At 44.6% G+C, this 26,012-nt stretch overlaps 1 protein-coding gene across 8 annotated transcripts in view; it reads right to left on the bottom strand.

Moving 5' to 3' along the window:
* Window positions 1-26,012, bottom strand: part of LOC139277433 (receptor-type tyrosine-protein phosphatase mu-like) — a 1,220,924-nt gene that overhangs the window by 73,313 nt on the left and 1,121,599 nt on the right. For all 8 annotated transcript variants that reach the window (XM_070895883.1, XM_070895900.1, XM_070895892.1 and 5 more), the window contains one exon: window positions 7,155-7,252. In XM_070895883.1, the coding sequence (XP_070751984.1) occupies window positions 7,155-7,252 (98 nt within the window). The remainder of the gene's footprint in view (window positions 1-7,154; window positions 7,253-26,012) is intronic.

Raw genomic sequence — 26,012 nt, 5'->3', positions numbered from 1 at the left:
TTGGAGGGGTACGGAGACGATTCACTAGGCTGATTCCGGAGATGAGGGGGTTACCTTATGATGATAGATTGAGTAGACTGGGTCTTTACTCGTTGGAGTTCAGAAGGATGAGGGGTGATCTTATAGAAACATTTAAAATAATGAAAGGGATAGACAAGATAGAAGCAGAGAGGTTGTTTCCACTGATCGGGGAGACTAGAACTAGGGGGCACAGCCTCAAAATACGGGGGAGCCAATTTAAAACCGAGTTGAGAAGGAATTTCTTCTCCCAGAGGGTTGTGAATCTGTGGAATTCTCTGCCCAAGAAAGCAGTTGAGGCTAGCTCATTGAATGTATTCAAGTCACAGATAGATAGATTTTTAACCAATAAGGGAATTAAGGGTTACGGGGAGCGGGCGGGTAAGTGGAGCTGAGTCCACGGCCAGATCAGCCATGATCTTGTTGAATGGCGGAGCAGGCTCGAGGGGCGAGATGGCCTACTCCTGTTCCTAATTCTTATGTTCTAATCTTCTTATGTTTTACCTGTTCCTCCTTACAGATCTGGCCCAAGTCACCATGGCCTTGAATGTCATACTGTGTGAATATTACTATACAAACACAATACAATTCCTGTGACCATTACATCACCATAGCTCTTAACCCATGGGTTACCACCTCCATTAAAATTGTGGGCAAAGAAATTGTAATTAATCTTTTGAACACAAATACTCACACAGCATACCTTCAAGATCCATGGGGTCGAGATTGGGTTTTGTACACCGCCTGTTACCGCCGGTGCTAGGCGGCTAAAGGGCGGCAAAGGCCTACTATCGTCGGTAAGCGGCGTTGGCGCCTTGACCTAAATTGAGTCGGCTCTTTGGCAGAAGCGCCAAGAGGCAACGTTGTGCCGGAGAACGGCACCCGCATGGTGACGTCATCTCGCGTACAACCCCTCTTTGACGCCTCTGTCACGACATTTGCTTTGTACGGCTGCTGTATCGGGAGGCGGCCATAAAGTTGTCATTAAAGTGCGGATCTTGGGCGGAATCGCCCAGAAAAGGAAGGTAAGTTTTTCTCTATTTATTTATGCATGTTTTCATTAGTGTTAAGAGTGGAGAAGTGTGTGTGTGTGGATCGGAGATGTTTTAGTATCAGCATACAGGCGGTGACACTGCCTCAAGAACGGCAGTACCCAATTTCAACCCTTATGTATTCAAAAAAATATTTGTGCAATTCTGATAGATTTGATGCAAAAAACGGCACCATTGTAATGTATGCACCTGTGACTATGCTCACAAGTGTGTAGCACTGTTGCATCAGCCGGTCCAGGCAGCGGGCGGTCGAGGGGGTCGTTCAGCCTGACTGCCTGCCTCTCTTCAGCGCCTACATCCGGGCCAGGGTGTCCTTAGAGATGGAACACGCGGTGTCCACCGGTACGCTCGCGGCCTTCCGCGAGAGGTGGGCGCCGGAGGGACTGGAGTGCATCGTCACCCCTGGCAACCAAATTTTCATTTGATTTTATTTGTTTTAAAGTTTAATTTGTTTTAATTGCCGGGTTCTTAGTGTCCCCCTCCCCTTTTATAGGGGGTAGTTGTAAAATATATGATTTTAATGCCCCCCAAAATTTTTTTAAAAACACAAAAAAAACAAAAAAAAAACATTTATTAGAAAAAGGGGCAGTTAAGTATCTGGAGTGTCCCCCAGATCGGGGGGCACTTGATCTAATGTCTATTTTGTTCCCCTCCACAAAAGAGTTGTAGCACTGTTGCATCAGCTGGTCCAGGCAGCGGGCGGTCGAGGGGGTCGTTCAGCCCGACTGCCTGCCTCTCTTCCGCGCCTACATCCGGTCCAGGGTGTCCTTGCAGATGGAGCACACGGTGTCCACCGGTACGCTCGCGGCCTTCCGCGAGAGGTGGGCGCCGGAGGGACTGGAGTGCATTGTCACCCCCGGCAACCAAATTTTAATTTGATTTTATATGTTTTAAAGTTTAATTTGTTTTATTGCCGGATTTAGTGTTCCTCTCCCCTTTTATAGGGGGCTCTTGTATTGTATGTTTTAGTGCCAAAAAAAAAGCAAAAAAACCCACAAAAAATGCCCACAAAAAAAAAAGGCACTTGTTTACTGTTTCTGGTGTCCCCCAGATCAGGGGGCACTGGATTTAATGTTTATTTATGTTTTGCTACAAAAGAGTTGCAGCGCTGTTGCATTGTAAGTGGCTTAGCCAATCACATGATGTTCACAAGGCTCAATAAAACCCCAGTCAATTGGGTCTAGGTCATCCACGATGAGATGTGCGGTTGTGAGCCTAGTGGGTGAACTGATAATTTGTAGTGTGATTGTTAAACCTTTGTTAATAAACCAATTCGTTCTTAATAGCGATGTGTTGCTATGAATTCTTAAGCAAGAACCCATGAAGCAAATACATTACAACCATAAATTATGCAACTAATGTTTGAGCCTTCCGCACTGAGTTTATCACACAATTCAGATAATTCCTCATTTGGATTTTCCCCTGTCTGTAATCACTCTCTTGAAAGAAAAATACTAATGGCTTCCCTGTAGCTTTAAATCTGTTGGGTTGTACGGGATTTATTCTGCCATGCAAGATTAATCTATATTGACTGATGATCTTTTTCAAAAAATTTAAATTCAGGTTTCAAATATTTTCAATGTCATTGCCACATCATGGAGTTGTCAGATAAGCTCAGTTGGTGGACCAGCCAGGATGTTACTGCATTGCCACTGCATTGAAATTAAAGTCTTGATTTTGATAGGACCTGAAGCATTACGGATTCAGACAGGTAACAGATGTGGGCTGGAAAATTGGTGTGTTTGATTCGTGGGCTGCTTGATTTTCTGATTGACAAATCAGTGCCAAAAAGTGAGGCTTTGCTACAGGCTAGCAAGACCTCATTTTGACACATAAATTCCAGGGCGTAGGACCTGAGTGACTGAAGAAATATAGTTCGCAGGAGGGTTGTAGGACTTCAGGAAGTTACAGAGATAAGAAACGGCAAGGTGCTGGAGAGATCAGGTATCAGAATATTAAATTTGAGGTATTGGGGAAGCAAGAGGCAATATGGATCAGCGAGGACAAGAGTGATGGGCTCTTCCGCCCTGCAGCCACACCAAATACCGGCCCGACCGGAAAAAAATCCAAGTGCTGAATATTGGCCGACTCTCCGCCCCATGGATTGGGTTGGAGCAAAAACAAAAAAAATGGCAGGTGTTCCACTGTTTAGTGGGGGGGGGGGAGGGGAGGAGGTGCAATGTCGGCCCCGAAGAGACAAAAAGGATGATGGTGCAAGGCAAAAGGAGATGGTAATGGGACAAGTTACGAAACAAAAGATGAGTCTAGATAGGGTATGAATGGAAATGCAGAATCATCAACAGCCAAAGAAAATAGAAAAAAATTCGGGGCAGAGATTATGGTTTGAAATTGTTGAACTTAAGTCCAGAGGCTGTAAAGTGCCGAAACGAAAGATGAGGTGCTGTTCCTCGAGCTTACGTTGAGCTTCATTGGAACAGTGTAAGAGGCCGAGGACGGAGAGGTCAGAGTGGGAATGGAGTGGAACAATGGTAGTCTTTTGCTTTGGTATGGTAACTGGAGATTTGTTTATGTCAGTGTCATCAAACGTAAGTACAGTCAGAGTCACAGGACACCCGAGTAATTATACAAGCAATAAAAGTCGAATCAGTCTTTATTAGACATCGGTCACCTCGTACCTCCGGTTCCATTGGGCCTGATGCACAAAGCGACGATTGGGTCAGTAATAATATGGCAGCTTTCTCTGAGTACCTGAGAACTGCCATTTCACCAGCTGAACAAACAACCATCTACTGATGAGCCGTCCATTTAACTAAATATATATTTACTGCTAAACATATTGAAAAACCATTCAGTGAAATTGCCACTCGAGGTTTTGCAGTTTATAGCAATAGGAATGTTGGCAGAGGGAGCAGTTGGGCCTTTGTCAACAGCACATCAGAGGTTTGAGTCCCAGCACAAGCGGGGCAGATGTGAGCGGCTGTGCGCTACGCTGTTGGATAAATGGTTTATGGCATCATGTGTGGGTTCATTAGATGAAAACAGTCAAAGCACAGCTTTTGTGTGACTTTGGTAGCAGCAGTAGGCAGGGCAGTCGGTCCTGGGAAAGCCACAGACCACAATCCCTCGCTGGTAGCGAACAAGCAGGGAGCGGCGTCCATATTTATGAGGAATTTTTCGAGAATGACAGGCAGTGATGGATGAGCCAAAGCCCAGCCTGAGGCGCCCTGACCACGCTGAATCGTCGGCAGCAGGTGCTTGCACGCCTTAGGGAATCACTGCTTCACTTAAAACGTTTAAAAAATTGCTTTGGGATTGAAGATGGGGCAGACGAGAGGGAAGGTAATTCACAGATACAATCTCGATGTCAAAAGATGGTGAGATTCGCTTAATAGGAAAGTCATTTTTGGTCGGCCTGACGGTGTGGTGGTTGCCATTTTGTTTCCACTGTGGTGTTGTGATTTGATTAAAGTGCAAGAACATGTTTTGTGTTTAAAAGCTATTTTTTAAACTAATGTGTTTCTTGAAAACACGTACTAAACAATAAGGTAAACAAATAAATATCATCATCATCATAGGCAGTCCCTTGGAACGAGGATGACTTGCTTCCACGCCAAAAAAGGGATGAGTTCACAGGTGTTTCAATGAAGGTCCTAATATTCCAGGTCCTGAACTACATCTTGAAGGGTGGAAGATGCCTGCGCGTGGATTTTTTTAACGTGTGGTGGCCGTTGCACACCAGCCACCACACGGGCTTGACAGAGCTAGGTCTTGGTCCAGTAACAAGGGTTATCCAAGACGACTGGAGACCTGGTCTTTACGCGCAGGTGCTTGTACGCACAGATTCACTGCACCGTTTCCTGCGCTAATTCTTCCTCCGGATCATTAAAGCTTAGACATCCTTAGGGGTAATTCTCCATTGGGAAATCTCTCACTTGTCAGACGTAACTTTTACGGAAGAGCCACGGAAACCCCGGAAAAATGGAGTAAATGTCGCTTGCGCCGTTTCTTTTCCACAGCTCTTCTGCCGAAGTTACGGTGAACAAGTGGACGAACAACCCCCGCTGGGAAATTCATCCCCTTATCTCACCCAATCTTCCCTTCCGTCTAGAGTCTTCTTCAGGCCTTTAGAACCTAGGCTTGGTGACACCTTGTCGATTTATCTCATGTCGGCCCACATATTTCCGGGGTTTCTGTGGCTCTTCCGGCAAAGTTACGTCCGACAAGTGGGAGATTCCCCAATGGAAAATTTCACAGGCGGCAATCCTGTCGGTTGTGCCGGGATCACGGCCGCCTTTGCCCTCTCGGCCATAGTTTGTGGGGCCTGTGCGAGAGCCGTCTTTACTCATCTAAATCTATCAGCATAACCCTCCACCCCCTTCTCCCTCTTGTCAAGCCTCCCCTTAAATACATCCATACTATTCACTTCAACCACCCGCTGTGGTAGCGAGTTCCACATTCGCACCATTCTTTGGATAAAGAAGTTTCTTCTGAATTCCCTATTGAATTTCTTTGTGACTATCTTATATTGATGGCCTCTAGTTAAGCTCTTCCCCACAAGTGGAAACATTCTCTCTGTATCCACTCTATCAAAATCTTTCATAATTTTAAAGACCTCTATTAGGTCACCCCTCAGCCTTCTTTTTTCAAGAGAAAAGAGACCGAGCATGTTCTTCCTTTCCTGATATATATACCCTCGCATTTCTGGTATCATCCTTGTAAATCTTCTCTGCACTCTCTCCAGTGCCTCTGGATCCCTTTTACAATATGACGACCAGAACTGTACGCAGTACTCCAAGTGTGGTCTAACCAAGGTTCAATACAGGTTTAGCATAACTTCCCTATTTTTCAATTCTTTACCTCTAGAAATAAACCCTCGTGCTTGGTTTGCTTTTTTTACGGCCTTGCTAACCTGTGTCGCAACTTTTAGTGATTTGTGTATTAGTACTCCGAGATCCCTTTGTTCCTCTACCCCACCCAGACTCGCTCCTCCAAGTAATAAGTGACCTCCCTATTCTTCCTACCAAAATGTAATACCTCACATTTATCTGTGTTGAACGTCATTTGCCAATTATATGCCCATTCTGCAAGTTTATTAATGTCCTCCTGTAATTTGTTACAGTCCTCCTCAGTATTGACAATTTGGTGTCATGCGCAAATTTAGAAATCGTGTTTTTGATTCCAAAATTTAAATCGTTAATATAAATTGTGAAAAACTGTGGTCCCAGCACTGAATCGTGTGAAACACAACTCACCTTCTGCCACTGTGAATAGCTGCCTTTTACCCCTACTCTCTGCTTTCTGTCTTGAAGCCAGCTAGCTATCCGTTCTGCTACTTGTTCCCTGACTCCGCATTCTCTGACCGTGTTATGGGGTACCTTATTGAAGGCCTTTTGAAAATCTAGATAAATTACATCTACTGCATTACCATTGTTTACTCTCTCTGTTACCTCTTCAAAAAATTCAATGAGATTGATCAAGCAAAACTTTCCCTTTTGAAATCCATGCTGACTATTTGTTATTATATTTTTGGTTTCTAGATGGTCTTCTATTTTCTCCTTTAGTAGGGTTTCCAATATTTTTCCACTCACTGATTTAAGCTGACTGGTCTATAATTCCCTGGACATGTTCTATCCCTCTTCTTAAATATAGGTATTACGTTATCTATCCGCCAGTCCTCTGGCACCACACCTTTTTCTAACGAATTATTAAATATGTGTAGTAATGCCTCTGCTATCTCTTCCCTAGATTCTTTTAAAATGCGTGGATGCAATCCATCCGGACCAGGGGTTTCATCCTCTTTGAGTTTGATTAGTTTATTTAATATATCCCCTCTTTTTATTTTAAATGTACTTATCTCAATAAATGGATTAGACTAGAGTGCAATGCGCTCTTTGGTCAAACATTTATGGGCTAGGCTCAGGCATATAGAACGGTTCCTTGCTGATATGGAAGGGTGACTAACATCCCTGGAACCATACTACAGCAAGGGAGAGGTAGGAACAAGATTGGAATACCAAACAGCCCCAAAAATCTCTGCTCGACCCTGTCTCCGTCAGATCCCTGTAAAAGCGAAGATGAATAAAGCCTCGCGAAAGGATTCCTTTCTCTGTGAGATACACTCACCCTTCCAACTTCCACCAGGTTTGTCACCATGACGATGGTCGCAGAATTTTCTTGCCAGATCATCCTCCAGAAATCGTAGACTGTCTCTTGCATTGCTCCTGCACACAAATAAAAGGATTTCAAACCTTACTATATAACAAAATAATAATAATTCATTGAGACAGGAACTTCCATTCCATACTCAGACTGACCAAAATAGCAACTAAGACAGTGAGCTCTCTGACCAGGTTCCAATCTCCCGACAGGATTAGGCTTTCATTGTAAAAAAATTCCAGAGGCAAAGCCTTGTTGTTTTTAGCAATTTATTTTTTCAATCTTGGACTTCAATGAAAATAGAGATGCAGTTGAAGACTTATCTTACAGCTCCATATATATGAAGGATTTCCTTTGTATTACAGAAAATATCACAAGGATTCAGGAATATGCTTGACTGCTTTTTACCTTAAAGGGCAAGAATTTCTCCATTGAAACATAAAAATATTCAAGTCAAAACAGAAAAAGAAAGATGTTCCTCTTCTCGACTCCTCTCCTGAATGTGTCAACTCCGATGGTGGGCTATGATTCGAAGAGTGGGCCTGGTCCTCTGGCACTTCACCCAGTGGACACCATTCATATGTGAGGTTGGACAATGGAGCTCATTTGACTTTCCGATGCAGGCGTAAAACGGGTGACTGTGACATTTTACACAGGATCATCATAGGCGGTCCCTCGAACGAGGATGACTTGCTTCCACATCAAAAGGGATGAGTTCATAGATGTTTCAATGGAGGACCCGATATTCCAGTCCTGAACTCTAGGGGTGAAAGATGTCTGTGCGTGGATATTTTTAACGTGTGGTGGCCGTTGCACATCAGCCACTACATGGGCTTGACAGAGCTAGGCCTTTATCCAGTGACATCATAGGATATCTCAAATGGAGCAAGCATTAGGGCCCAATATTATGGAGGCCATTGTTTAATCAGCCTCATCATGTCTGCTTCAATGGCTATTCACCAGAACTTGTCACACAGTTCTATCACTTTCCACATTAAATCAACGTTCAACCGGACATCCCTGCTTCGCCTTAAATATTTATCTTGTGTCCCCATTCATTTATCACAGAAAACAAATCACCTGGATAAACCTGGTCAATCTCCTTCACCTTGCTGAAAATGTAAGACATTGCAGTGACTCCCTTCCCAACAGAGACATCACCAAAAACAACCGCTGTCCAACATTTTCCTCACTATAGCATGCTTTCTGTAGGGCTCCCAAGCATACTCATGGAAAGAGGATTGATATATCTGGAAATCCCTGCCCAAACCTTTCCGCCTCTCCTTCTTTCTTCAAGTCGCTCCTTAAAACCTGCCTCTTTGACCAAGCTTTTGGTAACCTGCGCTAATTTCTACTTATGCGGCTCAGTGTCAAATTTTTTTAAGACCCTCATAATACTCCTGTAAAGCACCTTGGGTTGTTTCACTACATTAAAGGCGTGATATAATACAAGGTGTTGTTATTGTTGCATTAACGCCAGAATTATTCAAAGGTTGAGACTCTGAGATCAATGAGGAGAGAGACTGCTGAATGCTACGGTACAGAGGGGGTGGGTTAAGTGAGTGGGCAAAAATTTGACTGATGGAGTATAATGTGGGAAAATGTGAGGTTATCCACTTTGGTAGGAAGAATAAGAAAGCAAATTATTATTTAAATTGAGAGAGACTACAAAATGCTGTGATACAGAGGGATCTGGGGGTACATGAAACACAAAAAGTTAGCATGCAGGTACAGCAAGTAATTAGGAAAGCAAATGGAATGTTAGCCTTTATTGCAAGGGGGATAGAGTATAAAAGTAGGGAAGTCTTGCTACAACTGTACAGGGCATTGGTGAAACCACACCTGGAGTACTGCGTACAGTTTTGGTCTCCTTATTTAAGGAGGGTTATACAGAGAAGGTTCACTAGGCTGATTCCTGAGATGAAGGGGTTGCCTTATGAAGAATGGTTGAGCAGGTTGGGCCGATACTTATTGGAGTTTAGAAGAATGAGAGGTGATCTTATTGAAACATTTAAGATTCTGAGGGGGCTTGACAGGGTAGATGCTGAGAGGATGTTCCCCTCGTGGGGGTATCTGGAGCTAGCGGGCATAGTTTCAGAATAAGGGATCACCCATTTAAGACAGAGATGAAGAGGCATTTCTTCTCTCAGAGGGTTGTGAATCTGAGCTGTAGAAGTTGAATCATTGAATATAATCAAGGTTGAGATAGACAAATTCTTGAACTTTAGGGGAGTCAAGTGTTCTGGGGAACGGGCAGGAAAGTGTTGAGGCTAAGATCAACCATGACCAACCATGATCTTATTGAATGGCGGAGCAGGCTCAAGGGGCTGTATGGCCTACTCCTGCTCCTATTTCTTATGTTCTTATGAATGACTGAGGAAACCTCGGCTTCTCACTGTCCACAAAATGTTCCCGGTGGTTCCACACTGCTCAAACTTACCGACATCTAATGCCCTTCAACCTACATTTCCCTCAAGAAAGAAGGACCCTTGTCCCTAACAATCTTCAATGCTACCAAAATGCACGTGGAAGTGCCATAATATATTCATGGAAATATTTGAACTTTGCTGAATTCCATAAAATCAAAATTCTGAAGGGGGGCCATTTCTTTCTCTCCCGACAATGCTCTACCATTTTGTGCATGTTCAGGGCCTCTCCAGCACTTTAATTAGCAGTCTGTCTTTCCACTGTCACTGTTTGATCCCAAAGCTGATTACACTGAAGTAAATTTAATCTTCGATGCTTGGCTTTCAATTGAAGTAAACTACTTATTAAAATATTAATGTTTTACTTTCTACCCAGAATTGATGGAAATTAATGGTTTTGAAAGTGTTTTGCCTTTAAAGTTCCACTTCATAAGTATTTAAAAAATGACATGTTAATCAGTTCCACACAGACAGTCTGTGAAATTACTTTCATAGTGTTATCTTTAACATGTACTTTGATTTTTTTTTTAAACTGATTGATTCAGTTTCTTTATCGTGTTTTCCCTGCATTCCTTTATTAGTATTCATTTCCTGTGTTATTTAAACATAAGATAAGACATTAAAGCCATCTCTGTTCCTTTGTTCCATTCCGTGGCATCCATTCTTTCTCTTGTTTATGCTGCAGAGCTGCTTTCTGTGGAAGCATCTCCACAACATGCAAGGTCACTGCCTATCTGAAATGTTCCCGCTTGTGCTGAGAGCTGGATTTTAGAAGCGGATGCCAGCAAGGAGAAGTCTTGGCAGATGCTTAATTGGGAGGAATCACGGCTTGATATTTCCTTTGCTCAAAACGCAATGAAATTCATAATAAGTAAGGCTCCACAGACATAGTTGTCAGCAGTGGCACAGCAGTAGCACTCCTGCCTGAGTCAGAAAGCTGGGGGTTCAAGCCCCATCCTTAATCACATCAGCTTGACTGACAGTCCACCACAATACTGAGGGAGTGCTGCAATGTTGGAGGTGCCGTTTAAAGTACCCATTTACTCCTGCACCTATTTTCTACGATTTATTGTTTCTATAAATGGCTTACCCCTTATCCTTAGAGGGTGACCCCTGGTTCTGGACTTCCCCAACATCGGGAACATTCTTCCTGCATCTTACCTGTCCAATCCCGTCAGAATTGTACATGTTTCTATGAGATCCCCTCTCATTCTAATAAATTCCAGTGAATATAAGCCTAGTCGATCCAGTCTGTCTTCATATGTCAGTCCTGCCGTCCCGGGAATCAGTCTGGTGAACTTTCGCTGCACTCCATCAATAGCAAGAATGTCCTTCCTCAGATTAGGAGACCAAAACTGTACACAATATTCCAGGTGTGGCCTCACCATAGAAACATAGAAACATAGAAAATAGGTGCAGGAGTAGGTCATTCGGCCCTTCGAGCCTGCACCACCATTCAATATGATCCTGGCTGATCATGTAAATTCAGTACCCCACTTCTGCCTTCTCTCCATACCCGCTGATCCCTTTAGCCGTAAGGGCCACATCTAACTCAATTTTAAATATATCTAATGTACTGGCCTCAACAACTTTCTGTGGTAGAGAATTCCACAGGTTCACAATTCTCTGACTGAACAAGTTTCTTCTCATCTTGGTCCAAAAAGTAGGAGTAAATGGGTACTTTTCAGAATGGCAGGCAGTGACTAGTGGGGTACCGCAAGGTTCTGTGCTGGGGCCCCAGCTGTTTACATTGTACATTAATGATTTAGACGAGGGAATTAAATATAGTATCTCCAAATTTGCAGATGACACTAAGTTGGGTGGCAGTGTGAGCTGCGAGGAGGATGCTATGAGGCTGCAGAATGACTTGGATAGGTTAGGTGAGTGGGCAAATGCATGGCAGATGAAGTATAATGTGGATAAATGTGAGGTTATCCACTTTGGTGGTAAAAACAGAGAGACAGACTATTATCTGAATGGTGACAGATTAGGAAAAGGGGAGGTGCAACGAGACCTGGGTGTCATGGTACATCAGTCATTGAAGGTTGGCATGCAGGTACAGCAGGCGGTTAAGAAAACAAATGGTATATTGGCCTTCATAACGAGGGGATTTGAGTAATTTGAGTACAGGGGCAGGGAGGTGTTACTACAGTTGTACAGGGCCTTGGTGAGGCCACACCTGGAGTATTGTGTACAGTTTTGGTCTCCTAACTTGAGGAAGGACATTCTTGCTATTGAGGGAGTGCAGCGAAGGTTCACCAGACTGATTCCCGGGATAGCGGGACTGACATATCAAGAAAGACTGGATCAACTGGGCTTGTATTCATTAGAGTTCAGAAGAATGAGAGGGGATCTCATAGAAATGTTTAAAATTCTGACGGGTTGAGACAGGTTAGATGCAGGAAGAATGTTCCCAATGTTGGGGAAGTCCAGAACCAGGGGTCACAGTCTAAGGATAAGGGGTAAGCCATTTATGTTCAAGATGAGGAGAAACTTCTTCACCCAGAGAGTGGTGAACCTGTGGAATTCTCCACCACAGAAAGTTGTTGAGGCCAATTCACTAAATATATTCAAAAAGGAGTTAGATGAAGTCCTTACTACTAGGGGGATCAAGGGGCATGGCGAGAAAGCAGGAATGGGGTACTGAAGTTGTATGTTCAGCCATGAACTCTGAATGGCAGTGCAGGCTCGAAGGGCCGAATGGCATACTCCTGCATCTATTTTCTCTGATTTATTGTTTCTATAAATGGCTTACCCCTTATCCTTAGACGGTGACCCCTGGTTCTGGACTTCCCCAACATCGGGAACATTCTTCCTGCATCTTACCTGTCCAATCCCGTCAGAATTGTATATGTTTCTATGAGTTCCCCTTTCATTCTAATAAATTCCAGTGAATATAAGCCGAGTCGATTCAGTCTGTCTTCATATGTCAGTCCTGCCGTCCCGGGAATCAGTCTGGTGAACCTTCGCTGCACTCCCTCAATAGCAAGAATGTCCTTCCTTAGATTAGGAGACCAAAACTGTACACAATATTCCAGGTGTGGCCTCACCATAGAAACATAGAAACATAGAAAATAGGTGCAGGAGTAGGCCATTCCGCCCTTCAAGCCTGCATCACCATTCAATATGATCATGGGTGATAATTCCCTCAGTAACCCTTTCCTGCTTTCTCTCCATACCCCTTGATCCCTTAGACATAAGGGCCATATCTAACTCCCTCTTGAATATATCCAATGAACTGGCATCAACAACTCTCTGCGGCAGGGACTTCCACAGTTTAACAACTCTCTGAGTGAAGAGGTTTCGCCTCATCTCAGTCCTAAATGGCTTACCTCTTATCCTAAGACTGTGTCCCCTGGTTCTGGACATCCCACACATCGGGAAAATTCTACCAGCATCTAACCTATCCCGTACCGTCAGAATCTTATATGTTTGTATGAAATCCCCTCTCATCCTTCTAAACGCCAATGTATAAAAGCCCAGTTGATCCAGTCTCTCCTCATATGTCAGTCCAGCCATCCCTGGAATCAGTCTGGTGAACCTTTGCTGTACTCCCTGAAAAGCAAGAACGTGCTTCCTCAGATTAGGAGACCAAAACTGAACACAATATTCCAGGTGAGGTCTCACCAAGGCCCTGTACAACTGCAGTAAGACCTCCCTGCTCCTATACTCAAATCCCCTATGTATGAAGGCCAACATACCATTTCTCTTCTTCACCGCCTGCTGTACCTGCGTGCCACAACAGTGACAACGCTTCAAAAAAGTAATTCTACGGGCCGTAAATTGCGGCCTGTCTGGGTGCATACGATATGCGCATGTGTCCAAAGAGGCCTCGCTGGTTCCGGGTTTGCGCCGAAATCTGGCACCCGCAAATTTATTTTGACAGTTCCACGCATCCCTGGGAGAAGGGCCTTTGCGGGCGGAGGTTTGGGCTATTTTCCCAACTCTTGCCCAGCGAATGTCCTTCAAACTCTTCCGCCTGGTAAAAGCAGGTAAGGCCTGCTTTTACCCATGCAAGAATTTTCAAAGATAGAAAAATTCATTCTTATATTAAAAACCCTGTCCATTAAAGTAAGTTTATTTTTAACCCTATTAAAACACTTTTAAAACATTTTCTAAAAAATAATTTTTTTTCTAAAACATTTAATTTAATTCAATTTAAATTAAATTTAAATATGTTTTTTTAATTTGTTGTGTTTCTGTGTTTTGGGGGGTATTCACATTGATAATAATAGGAGCTTGTACAAACGGAACTCACCATTATTATCAATGAGAATACTCCATGTCCATTGGTGGTCCAGACCCACGTGATCCCAGGTTGCGCTTACGTTCCCGGGATGCGTGGGCCTCTGCGCTGGGCTCCACATCTAGGCCTCAGAGCGGAAGTGTTCATTCCTCCGGGACCACCAGGTACTTTCTTAAAAAAAATTGGCCTCTGACTGCAATTTTTGCCCCATTGTTTGTGAAGCGTGTGGGCCACCCCAAGCCAAAAGGCGCTGTTTAATTGCAAGTTCTTTCTTTAATAAGATGTGGAAGCTAAAAATTAAAAAAAGGACAGATTATTGGTGTCCATTTTACATTTACAAATTGCACACAGCCCATTGTGAGGTGCTCAGCTCCCTTTTGCACTTTGCAAAAATGAATAAAATGCTGCATTTTGTCCACACTATCCATGGAAAAGATCAGCTTGTACAAGCAATGTCCGCAGGCTGGGGCTCAGGCTGTATCAGCGTTATCACAGAGAAATGGTAATTATACTGAGGGAAATGACAGAAGCCCTGAGTTTCATGAAGTATAATCTCCGGTGTTGAGGACACATCTTGTATTCAGTGCTCAGCAGGCGAACATTCCCCTTTTTATCGTTAATTATTTCAAGCACTGCAAGCATGTCGAAGTTAACAAAAAAATAAATCCTCTCTGTAACATTTGCTTTCACTTCCATCTCTAGATTTGTTACTGCAATAGTTGTTACTGCAATAGTTGACTTTACATATGAAAATTGGCCACATTTGTATTATGAAGTGCTGGTAGTTTTATCGTAATTAAGAACTATTATATTTAAATTACATTCAGAAAACAAATTATGCCACAGCGTATTAGTTGTTAATTGTCACGCACGGCTGATTTCATGCATTTCCTGGGGATACATAACGATCTACAGTAAATTACACTAATGACTGCCATATGTGCTCCTGTCCAATAAGAAAGACTTGCATTTATGTAGCACCTTTCACAACCGTATGCTGTCCCAAAAAGCTTTACAGTCCATTAAATATTTTTTAAGTGTAATCACTGTTGTAATGTGGGAAATGCAACAGCTAAATTTCGCACAGCAAGCTCCCACGAACAGCTTTGTGATAATGACCAGATAATCTGTTTTAGTGATGTTGGTAGAGGGATAAATATTGGCCAGGACGCTGGGGAGAATGCGCCTGCACTTACTCCAGTATTGCCGTGGGATCCACTTGAAAGAGCAGACGGGGCCTCGGTTTGATGTCTCATCCCAAAGACGGCACCTCCGACAGAGCAGCACTCCCTCAGCACTGCACTAGAGCGACAATAAGGCTAGGCAAGTGGCTTTTGAGCTGCTCCATGACTCTTTTCAAAACAAGCTAATGCTGCATTTACATTGCACCACTTTTGCTTGTAGCAGTCCCTGATTCTGGTGGTCAATATTTTCTCTGATTAGGCACCTGTGAAGTGCCTTGTGACATTTTACTACGTTAACGGCGCTATGTAAATGCAAGTTGTTGTTGTGATGGTAACAAGGCAGCTCTGCCGCTATGGCACATTCTGCCTCACAAGAGGGTTTTGTTCCAAGTTGCCATGTTAATGAGTTGCAGCTCGTAATGGCCATCTAGTGGTTTCCATATTTCTGGCAATGGACACACTGTCTCCAGTCACAATTGTGACTTTCAAGTAACTGCTGCGGCTTATCTGTCGCCGTATGGTGCAACTTGCCCCGCAATTATCGGAGCGATGGTGCGTGTAAAAGTGCTACCTGGCCGTTAAGATGCTCTCCTTCGGCTTGAGGTATTCCCGAACCAGCGTGCACAGCTCTGTGTAAGACTTGTCCGTTGGTTTGACCGGTGGCAGCAGATTTTTGAGGCGGCCATATATCGAAGACCCACATACGATGAGGAGAATCGCCCTGCGCATGATCGCCGTCTCAGCCTTGACTAGTTCGTTGGCCAGTTTGTTGGCCATGACATACTGGTCGAGGTGCTCAACGAAGGCTTCCCAATCATCACCCTCAACAAATCTCTCAAGAATACCAACGGCAGCCATTACCGCATGAAAGTTCGTGATCTATTTCTCGTCGCCAATTTGTGGTGTTCAGAATAAATCCTCAAGACTGTATTGTAAGCTCAAATTGTTGGTCTCTTTATTCAGCCTCCAGAGTGCAGTAGCAGTTTGGTGAATCACCCTTTATACCTGCTTGGCCCAGGGTGCGCAGGTGACCCTTAGGTCTTCAACAGGTGTGCCCCCTCGTGGCAAGTCTTACATATTGGTGAGGTTTACATACTTACATAACAAATGGCAGCAAGGTTAAGATTTGGGGTCCGAAATTCAGCCTCCCGAAAAGACCTCTTTACGCCAGAAAGTGGCGGCCAAGCGGCGGACTCCAGTGTCCGCCGATTTGCGGTTGAATGGCCGCTGCTAGCGAAATTCACCGTGGTGGATTTTCCGACGGTTCCCACTTCCGACCGGTCCTAAGTGCGTAATCAAAGCGCGCACCGCCGCTCTCCCGCACCTCCATCTAAATTCAGCTTGAAAAATCTTCGATCCGCCGCATGGTGCCCCCGACAGCTTTTTCTGTCGGTGCACCTTGTTTTTCTGTGTGTGGGAAGTGGCTGCGCAGCGGCCATTAAAGACGAGGGCCCACCGCCTCGGCCGCCATTTTATTTTTTTTGACGGCCAACTTCCAGATCGGCAGGACAAATAGAAACACAGAAAATAGGTGCAGGAGTAGGCCATTCGGCCCCTCGAGCCCGCACCACCATTCAACAACATGATGGCTGATCTTTCACCTCAGTACTCCTTTCCTGCTCTCTCTCCATACCCCTTGATCCCTTTAGCCATAAGGGCTACATCTAACTCCCTCTTGAATATATCCAACGAACTGGCATCAACAACTCTCTGCGGTACGGAATTCCACAGGTTACCAACTCTCTGAATGAAGAAGTTTTTCCTCATCTCGGTCCTAAATGGCTTACCCCTTATCCTTAAACTGTGATCCCTGGTTCTGGACTTCCCCAACATCGGGAACATTCTTCCTGCATCTAACCCGTCCAGTCCCGTCAGAATTTTATATGTTTCTCTGAGATCCCCTCTCAACCTTCTAAACTCCAGTGAATAAAGGCCCAGTCGATCCAGTCTCTCCTCATTTGTCAGACCTGCCATCCCAGGAATCAGTCTAGTGAACCTTCGCTGCACTCCTTCAATAGCAAGAATGTCCTTCCTCAGATTAGGAGACCAAAACTGAACACAATATTCCAGGTGAGGCCTCAACAAGGCCCTGTACAACTGCAGTAAGACCTCCCTGTTCCTATACTCAAAATCCCGAGCTATGAAAGCCAACATACCATTTGCCTTCTTCACCGGCTGGTGTACCTGCATGCCAACTTTCAATGACTGATGTACCATGACATCCAGGTCTCGTTGCATCTCCCCTTTTCCTAATCTGCCGCCATTCAGATAATATTCTGCCTTTGTGTTTTTGCCACCAAAGTGGATACCCTCACATTTGTCTACATTATACTGCATCTGCCATGTATTTGCCCACTCACCTAACCTGTCCAAGTAACCCTGCAGCCTCTTAGCATCCTCCTCGCAGCTCACAACGCCACCCAGTTTAGTGTCATCTGCAAACTTGGAGATATTACACTCAATTCCTTCATCTAAATCATTGATGTATATTGTAAATAGCCAGGGTCCCAGCAATGAGCCCTGTGGCACCCCACTAGTAGCTGCCTGCCATTCTGAAAAGGACCCATTTATCCCGACTCTCTGCTTCCTGTCTGCCAACCAGTTCTTTATCCACGTCAGTACATTACCCGCAATACCATGTGCTTTAATTTTGCACACCAATCTCTTGTGTGGAACCTTGTCAAAAGCCTTTTGAAAGTCCAAATACACCACATCCACTGCTTCTCCCTTGTCCACTCTACTAGTTACATCCTCAAAAAATTCCAGAAGATTTGTCAAGCATGATTTCCCTTTCATAAATCCATGTTGACTTGGACTGATCCTGTCACTACTTTCCAAATGCGCTGTTATTTCATCTTTAATAATTGATTCCAACATTTTCCCCACCACTGATGTCAGGCTAACCAGTCTATAATTACCTGTTTTCTCTCCCCCTCCATTTTTAAAAAGTGGTGTTACATTAGCTACCCTCCAGTCCATAGGAATTGATCCAGTGTTGATAGACTGTTGGAAAATGATCACCAATGCATCCACTATTTCTAGGGCCACTTCCTTAAGTACTCTGGGATGCAGACTATCAGGCCCTGGGGAATTATCGGCCTTCAATCCCATCAATTTCCCGAACACAAATTCCCGCCTAATAAGGATATCCTTCAGTTCCTCCTTCTCACTAGACTTTCGGTCCCCAAGTACTTCCTGAAGGTTATTTGTGTCTTCCTTCGTGAAGGAATATGGCAGGGGGATGGGAACCTCGGCAGGGAGGCAGAGGGAAATAAAATGGAGTCAGAATCAAAAGATAGAAAGGAGAATAGTAAAAGTGGAGGAGCAGAGAAACCCAAGGCAAAAAACAAAAAGGGCCACGTTACAGTGAAATTCTAAAGGGGCAAAGTGTGTTAAAAAGACAAGCCTGAAGGTTCTGTGCCTCAATGCGAGGAGTATTCGGAATAAGGTGGACGAATTAACTGCGCAGATAGCAGTTAATGGGTATGATGTAATTGGCATCACGGAGACATGGCTTCAGGGTGACCAAGGCTGGGAACTCAACATCCAAGGGTATTCAGCATTTAGGAAGGATAGACAGAAAGGAAAAGGAGGCGGGGTGGCATTGCTGGTTAAAGAGGAAATTAATTCAATAGTAAGGAGGGGCATTAGCCTGGATGATGTGGAATCGGTATGGGTGGAGCTGCGGAATTGCAAAGGACAGAAAACGCGAGTGGGAGTTGTGTACAGACCACCAAACAGTAGTAGTGAGGTTGGGGACGGAATCAAACAAGAAATAAGGGATGTGTGCAATAAAGGTACAGCAGTTATCATGGGCGACTTTAATCTACATATAGATGGGGCTAACCAAACTGGTAGCAATGCGGTGAAGTAGGATTTCCTGGAGTGTATTAGGGATGGTTTTCGAGACCAATATGTCGAGGAACCAACGAGAGAGCTGGCCATCCTAGACTGGGTGATGTGTAATGAGAAGGGATTAATTAGCAATCTTGTTGTGCGAGGCCCCTTGGGGAAGAGTGACCATAATATGGTAGAATTCTTTATTAAGATGGAGAGTGACATAGTTAATTCGGAAACTAGGGTCCTGAACTTAAGGAAAGGTAACTTCGATGGTTTGAGGTGTGAATTGGCTAGAATAGACTCGCAAATGATACTTAAAGGGTTTACAGTGGATAAGCAATGGCAAACATTTAAAGATCACATGGATGAACTTCAGCAATTGTACATCCCTGTCTGGAGTAAAAATAAAACGGGGAAGGTGGATCAACCATGGCTAACAAGGGAAATTAAGGATAGTGTTAAAGCCAAGGACGAGGCATATAATTTGGTTTGAAAAAGCAACACACTTGAGGACTGGGAGAAATTTAGAATTCAACAGAGGAAGATTTAATTAAGAGAGGGAAAATAAAGTATGAGAGGAAGCTTGCAGGAAACATAAAAATTGATTGCAAAAGCTTCTATAAATATGTGACGAGAAAAAGATTAGTGACGAGAAAAAGATTAGTGAAGACAAACGTAGGTACATTGCAGTCGGATTCCGGCGAAATTATAATGGGGAACAAAGAAATGGCAGACCAATTGAACAAATACTTCGGTTCTGTCTTCACGAAGGAAGACACAAATTACCTTCCGAATGTACTAGGGAACAGTGGGTCTAGTGAGAAGGAGGAACTGAAGGATATTCTTATTAGGCATGAAATTGTGTTAGGGAAATTGATGGGATTGAAGGCCGATAAATCCCCGGGGCCTGATAGTCTGCATCCCAGAGTACTTAAGGAAGTGGTCCTAGAAATAGTGGATGCATTGTTGATCATTTTCCAACAGTCTGTCGACTCTGGATCAGTTCCTATGTACTGAAGGGTAACTTTTTTAAAAAGGAGGTAGAGAGAAAATGGGTTGTTATAGACCGGTTAGCCTGTCATCAGTAGTGGGGAAAATGTTGGAATCAATCATTAAGGATAAAATAGCAGCGCATTTGGAAAGCAGTGACAGGATTGGACCAAGTCATAAGGATTTATGAAAGGGAAATCATGCTTGATGAATCTTCTGGAATTTTTTGAGGATGTAACTAGCAGAGTGGACAAGGGAGAAGCAGTGGATGTAGTGTATTTGGACTTTCAAAAGGCTTTTGACAAGGTCTCGCACAAGAGATTGGTGTGCAAAATCAAAGCGCCTGGTGTTGGGGGTAATGTACTGACGTGGATAGAGAACTGGTTGGCAGACAGGAAGCAGAGAGTCGGGATAAATGGGTCCTTTTCAGAATGGCAGTGACTAGTGGAGTGCTTAGTGCTGGGACCCCAGCTCTTTACAATATACATTAACGATTTAGATGAAGGAATTGAGTGTAATATCTCCAAGTTTGCAGATGACACTAAGCTGGGTGGCGGTGTGAGCTGTGAGGAGGACGCTAAGAGGCTGCAGGGTGACTTGGACAGGTTAGGTGAGTGGGCAAATGCATGGCAGATGCAGTATAATGTGGATAAATGTGAGGTTATTCATTTTGGGGGCAAAAACACGAAGGCAGATTATTATCTGAATGGCGGCAGATTCGGAAAAGGGCAGGTGCAACGAGACCTGGGTGTCATGGTTCATCAGTCACTGAAAGTGGGCATGCAGGTACAGCAGGCAGTGAAGAAAGCAAATGGTATGTTGGCCTTCATAGCTAGGGTATTTGAGTATAGGAGCAGGGAGGTCTTACTGCAGTTGTACAGGGCCTTAGTGAGGCCTCACCTGGAATATTGTGTTCAGTTTTGGTCTCCTAATCTGAGGAAGGACATTCTTGCTATTGGGGGAGTGGATTGAAGGTTCACCAGACTGGTTCCAGGGATGGTTGGACTGACATATGAGGAGAGACTGGATCAACTGGGCTTGTATTCACTGGAGTTTAGAAGGATGAGAGGAGATCTCAGAGAAACGTATAAGATTCTGACATGACATGACAGTTAGATGCAGGAAGAATGTTCCAGATGTTGGGGAAGTCCAAAACCAGGGGACATAGTCTTAGGATAAGGGGTAGGCCATTTAGGACTGAGATGAGGAGAGACTTCTTCACTCAGTGAGTTGTTAACCTGTGGAATTCCCTGCCACAGAGAGTTGTTGATGCCAGTTCATTGGATGTATTCAAGAGGGAGTTAGATATGGCCCTTACGGCTAAGGGGATCAAGGAGTATGGAGAGAAAGCAGGAAAGAGGGAATGATCAGCCATGATCATATTGAATGGCGGTGCAGGCTCGAAGGGCCGAATGACCTACTCCTGCACATATTTTCTTTGTTTCTATGTTGTAGGATAGAACCAAAGTATTTGTTCAACTGGTCTGTCATTTCTTTGTTCCCCATTATAAATCCACCTGAATCTGACTGCAAGGGACCTACGTTTGTCTTCACTAATCTTTTTCTCTTCACATATCTATAGAAGCTTATATGTCCCCGGTTTGGCCGGGCCGCCAACAGGCATCCTGGCACCCTCTCTTGAGTGCTAGGCCTCTGGCCCAGCCGAAACCCTCCCTGGTGGCCCAGTGGACCAAAGTTTTAAAATGGCGAAGGCTCTCCCCTTTACGTGAAGGGGAGAGACATGGTGACGCACACTCGTTATGATGTCATCATCGCTCTGTCCCGCCTCCACTTCCGCCCTCTTGTTGTCGATCTTCTGCTTACCGCCCCACCTCTGCCCACATTATGACCAACTTGTGGTCTGCTTCAAAAAAAAACGACAAAGGGCTAAATTTCGCAAAAGAGGCTACCTCATCCGACACGGCGGGAAAAACACGTCAGAAGCAGTGGTGCGACACATTTCGGGCAGACCTGGAATTTTACCCCTTGATTTAAAATCCACCTAACTAGACAAAATCTTGGCCAGAATCGTAAAGGTGCTGCTCCCTTCACCTCATGCCCAAGGCAATGCGTTGCTCAGGACCTCGATGAGAGATAAGTATGTAGAGAAGTAGCAAAGGGAATTCCAGCGCATTATGAACTTTCTACGATCAGCTTGCTACTAGAAGTTCGGCCGTGAAAATTTGCCAGGTGTTTGCCTCTGTTGCTAATTTCCTCTGATGTCTGTTTGTGCCAGAACTCCACCTGTCCCAAATACGGTCTCCCTACCTCAGTGGTGGTCGCTGCATTAGAGGGAGCAGCGTTCGGCGGCCCGGCCCGGAAATCGGTGCAGTCCCAGCCTGCAAGACCATCAGCAGGTCGGGGCCATCAGAGGGAGCAGCGAGCGGCTGCATACCACTGCAGGAGGGCAACAGCTGCAATGTCAGCTCGTCGATTGCAGTGTGAGCAGGCACAGCAGGAGGGACGAAAGAGTGGCAAGAGTTTGTAGAAGGAAGTGACTGGGGCCCAGGAGAGGCGTGAGTCTGGGGCCCAGGAGAGGCCTGAGTCTGGGGCCCAGAAGAGGCGAGGCCCCAGGGGCAGCACAGGCCAGCCCACACTGCAGTGTTGTGTGCCCGCTCGATCCATGCAGCAGAGCTGGTCTCCAGTGGTCCTGGTTAATCCTTGCCACTGGTCCAAGACCTAGCTCTGTCAAGCCCGTGTGGTGGCTGGTATTCAATGGCCACCACACGTTAAGAAAATCCAAGCACAGGCATCTTCCACCCTCCAAGATGTAGTTCAGGATCTGGAATATTAGGTCCTTCATTGAAACACCTGTGAACTCATTCCTTTTTGGTGTGGAAGCAAGTCATCCTCGCTTTGAGGGACTGCCTATGATGATGGTCGTGTGGCAGTGGGAGCAAACTCAAAGGGCCAGAGGTTTTCTCAGCCGCACCCAATAATGTGCCAGAACATTTCTGAAATACAAGTAATGCAATTAGAGGTTCACCTGCAGTGCATGCGTGCCTGACAAGACAAGTGGCACCACCGGGTCCTTCAGTGTCATTTGGTTTTGCTGTGATCAAAACGGAGGAGGAAGAGACAATTCGGAAGTGCTGACAGAGGATCTCACCCCCGCCCCACCACACTATTCTAAATTGGCAGCACAAAAGTAAGTCTTGATGGAGACGTGACGGTTCTCCAGCTTGGCAGCAAATCTGGGCCAAGGGGAATGTGGAGCTAAACAACCCAAAATATATCTGTCGTCAACATTCATGCCAACGGGTTATGCCTCTTCAGGGAAGTTTCTGCCTCTGGGCCAGTTCCCGCTATGAGGCTGAAACATGCTGAATTGTTTTATTATTGTTCTATTAACAGTAAACACTGGAAAAACAATTTAAAGTGAAAAGTCTTTGAATACTTTAGTTCTGCTCACCCTGTCACGCTAATACTCTCTTCTCTCCTCTAATTAGGGAAAGTTAAAATAGTCGCAGGATAAGTGGTGGAAAGGTGGTGGATGCAGAAACCCTCACCACTTTTAAAAGATGGTTGGATGGGCACTTAAAGTGCCATAATCTGCAGGGATACAGACCTAGAGCTGATAATTGGGATTAGACTGGATAACCTTTTGTTGGCTGGCTCAGATAGGATGGTATGTACTGTAGGGAATCGAATACGGCCAGGGTAATCTCCTGGACTAGTTTCGATCGCCTGGATGGGTCGGAGAGGAATTTTCCCAGATTTTTTTTCCCACAATTGGCCTGGGTTTTTAACTGGTTTTTGCCTCGCTCTGGAGATCATATGGCTCCGGTTGGGATGGAGTGTAGAATATTTCAGTATAAGGTCTGTCGCAGTGGTGTGAGGTGGACTGGTAGGGCTGGGTGCTCTTTATCTTTCATTGTTCATTGTTCATAGGTTTATATGTAACCTTCAGGGCTGCTGACCGAGGGCCGTGCAGCTCTCTGTCGGCCGGCGCGGACACAATGGGCCGAAATGGCCTCCTTCTGCGCTGTAAATTTCTATGTTTCTATGTTTCATAGGGATTGGCCATTTAAGATCAGATGAGAAGGAATTTTTTCACTCCGAGGGTTATGAAGCGTTGGACTTATCTGCCCCAAAGGGCGGTGGAACCTCAGTCATTGAGTACGGTCAAGACTGAAATACATAGATTTTTTAGACTCGAGAGGAATCAAGGAATATGGAGATAAGAACATAAGAAATAGGAGGAGGAGTAGGCCATTCGAACCCTCGAGCCTGCTCCGCCATTCAATAAGATCATGGCTGATCTTCTGCCTTCTGACCCAGACTGCAAGAATGTCCTTGAGTCAAGTTGGCAAACAAAGCACTGAGTCAATGCTGAGTCCCCAGAGACTGAAGTTAACAACATCATGCGATGTGGTATTCCCTGCCTCCAGAGGCACTAGTGTTCTATAAAGTGGGTATTGATGTCCTTCCTTTTCATTTGTAAGTATAGATTCATCTCTCTTTAACCTCAGCATCTGTTTATTGCGCTGTTGGTTGAAAATCAGATAAAAGAATCAGTCGGTGTTAACTGAGACATGTCTGTCGAACTGCCCTAAGTTACATAGAATTACATAGTATTTACAGCCATTCAGCCCAACAGGTCCATGCCGGTAATTTAATCATTAATAACGAAGTTGGTTGTGGTAGTGGCCGGTTAGTCTGTTGGCTCTGCCTGGCCTTGCCCTGGTATTTACAGTCGGTTATTTAAAGCCCCTTAAACTGAGCAATCCCTGTGCATCACTGATTTGGTTTCCAGATGTAGTTGAATATGGAGCTGATTGAGTTCCAGTATGTTTTTGTTCAGAACCATGCTCATAAAAGCTAAGTGAAAGTCTGTGGGAGGACTATTTTAATAAAATAAAATAATATCAATACAGAAATTTCTTTTGATATTCGGAAACCATGCTAATAAAAAGCAGGGAGTAATTAGAACAAAAAGATTCCTACCAGACTTTCCTTCGCCTTTAAGTCAGCTGTGGCTCAGTGGGTAGCACACTTGCCTTTGAGTCAGAAGATTGTGGGTTCAAATCCCACTCCAGGGACTTTTGTGCACATAAGTCTAGGCTGACTGTCCAGCGCACTGCTGAAGGAGTGCTGTACTGTCAGAGATGCCGTCTTTCAGATGAGATGTTAATCCAAGACCCCGACTGCTCTCTCAGGTGGACGTAAAAGATCCCAGGGTACTATTTCGAAGAAGAGCAGGGGAGTTATCCCCGATGTCCTGGCCAATATTTATCCCTCAATCAACATAACAAAAACAGATTATCTGGTCATTGTCACATTGCTGTTTGTGGGAGCTTGCTGTGTGCAAATTGGCTGCTGCATTTCCTACATTACAACAGTAACTATACTGCAAAAGTACTTCAATGGCTGCAAAGCACTTTGGGACATCCGGCAGCCATGAAAGGTGCTATATAAATGCAAGTCTTTATTTCTTGTCAGGCACCAGATATGTTCCAGAAATGACCATGGTACACACTTTCCATTTTGAGGTTTATCATCACTAATGTCACTCGTAAATCTTTCTTTCTCAAGTGACACTTAAAGTTTTGTCCAAAAAGTTCCAAACATTTACCACTGGTCTAAAATACAGATTTTAACAAGATATGGGGCAGATGGATTCCATGGCCCTATGGAGGCGGGAAGGGTAAGGATGAGGCTGGAAACAGCCGAGGAACCCGACAAGACCCGGGATGCAGTGGTCCTGCCGACTTTAATGGCAGGGCCTCATTAACGTATTTTAGCTCCATTTCCTGACCTGGCTACCGGCCTCATGGACAGCCTGGTCGGCAGTTTTGAGAAAACACCAATGGCAGGAGGCCTCAGCTGATGACCCCTGGGGACAGTCCCCAATTATCGGGAGGTCGGAGAGGCCTGCGATCAGGGCTGGGGCGAGAGGGGAGAAAGAAAGACTTGCATTTATATAGTGCCTTCCACAACCATCGGATGTCCCAATGTGCTTTGCAGCCAGTTAAATGCTTTTTTGAAGTGTAGTTGCTGTTGAAATGTAGGAAACGCAGCTGTCAATTTGTGCATAGCAAGCTCCTACAAATAGCAATGTGATAATGACCAAATAATCTGTTTTAGTAATGTTGATTGAGGGATAAATATTGGCCAGGACACCGTGGATAACTCCCCT

The sequence above is a fragment of the Pristiophorus japonicus genome, chromosome 1, assembly GCF_044704955.1.
Source record: "Pristiophorus japonicus isolate sPriJap1 chromosome 1, sPriJap1.hap1, whole genome shotgun sequence".
NCBI lineage: Eukaryota > Metazoa > Chordata > Chondrichthyes > Pristiophoridae > Pristiophorus > Pristiophorus japonicus.
This window is presented reverse-complemented; position numbering and strand designations above follow the sequence as displayed.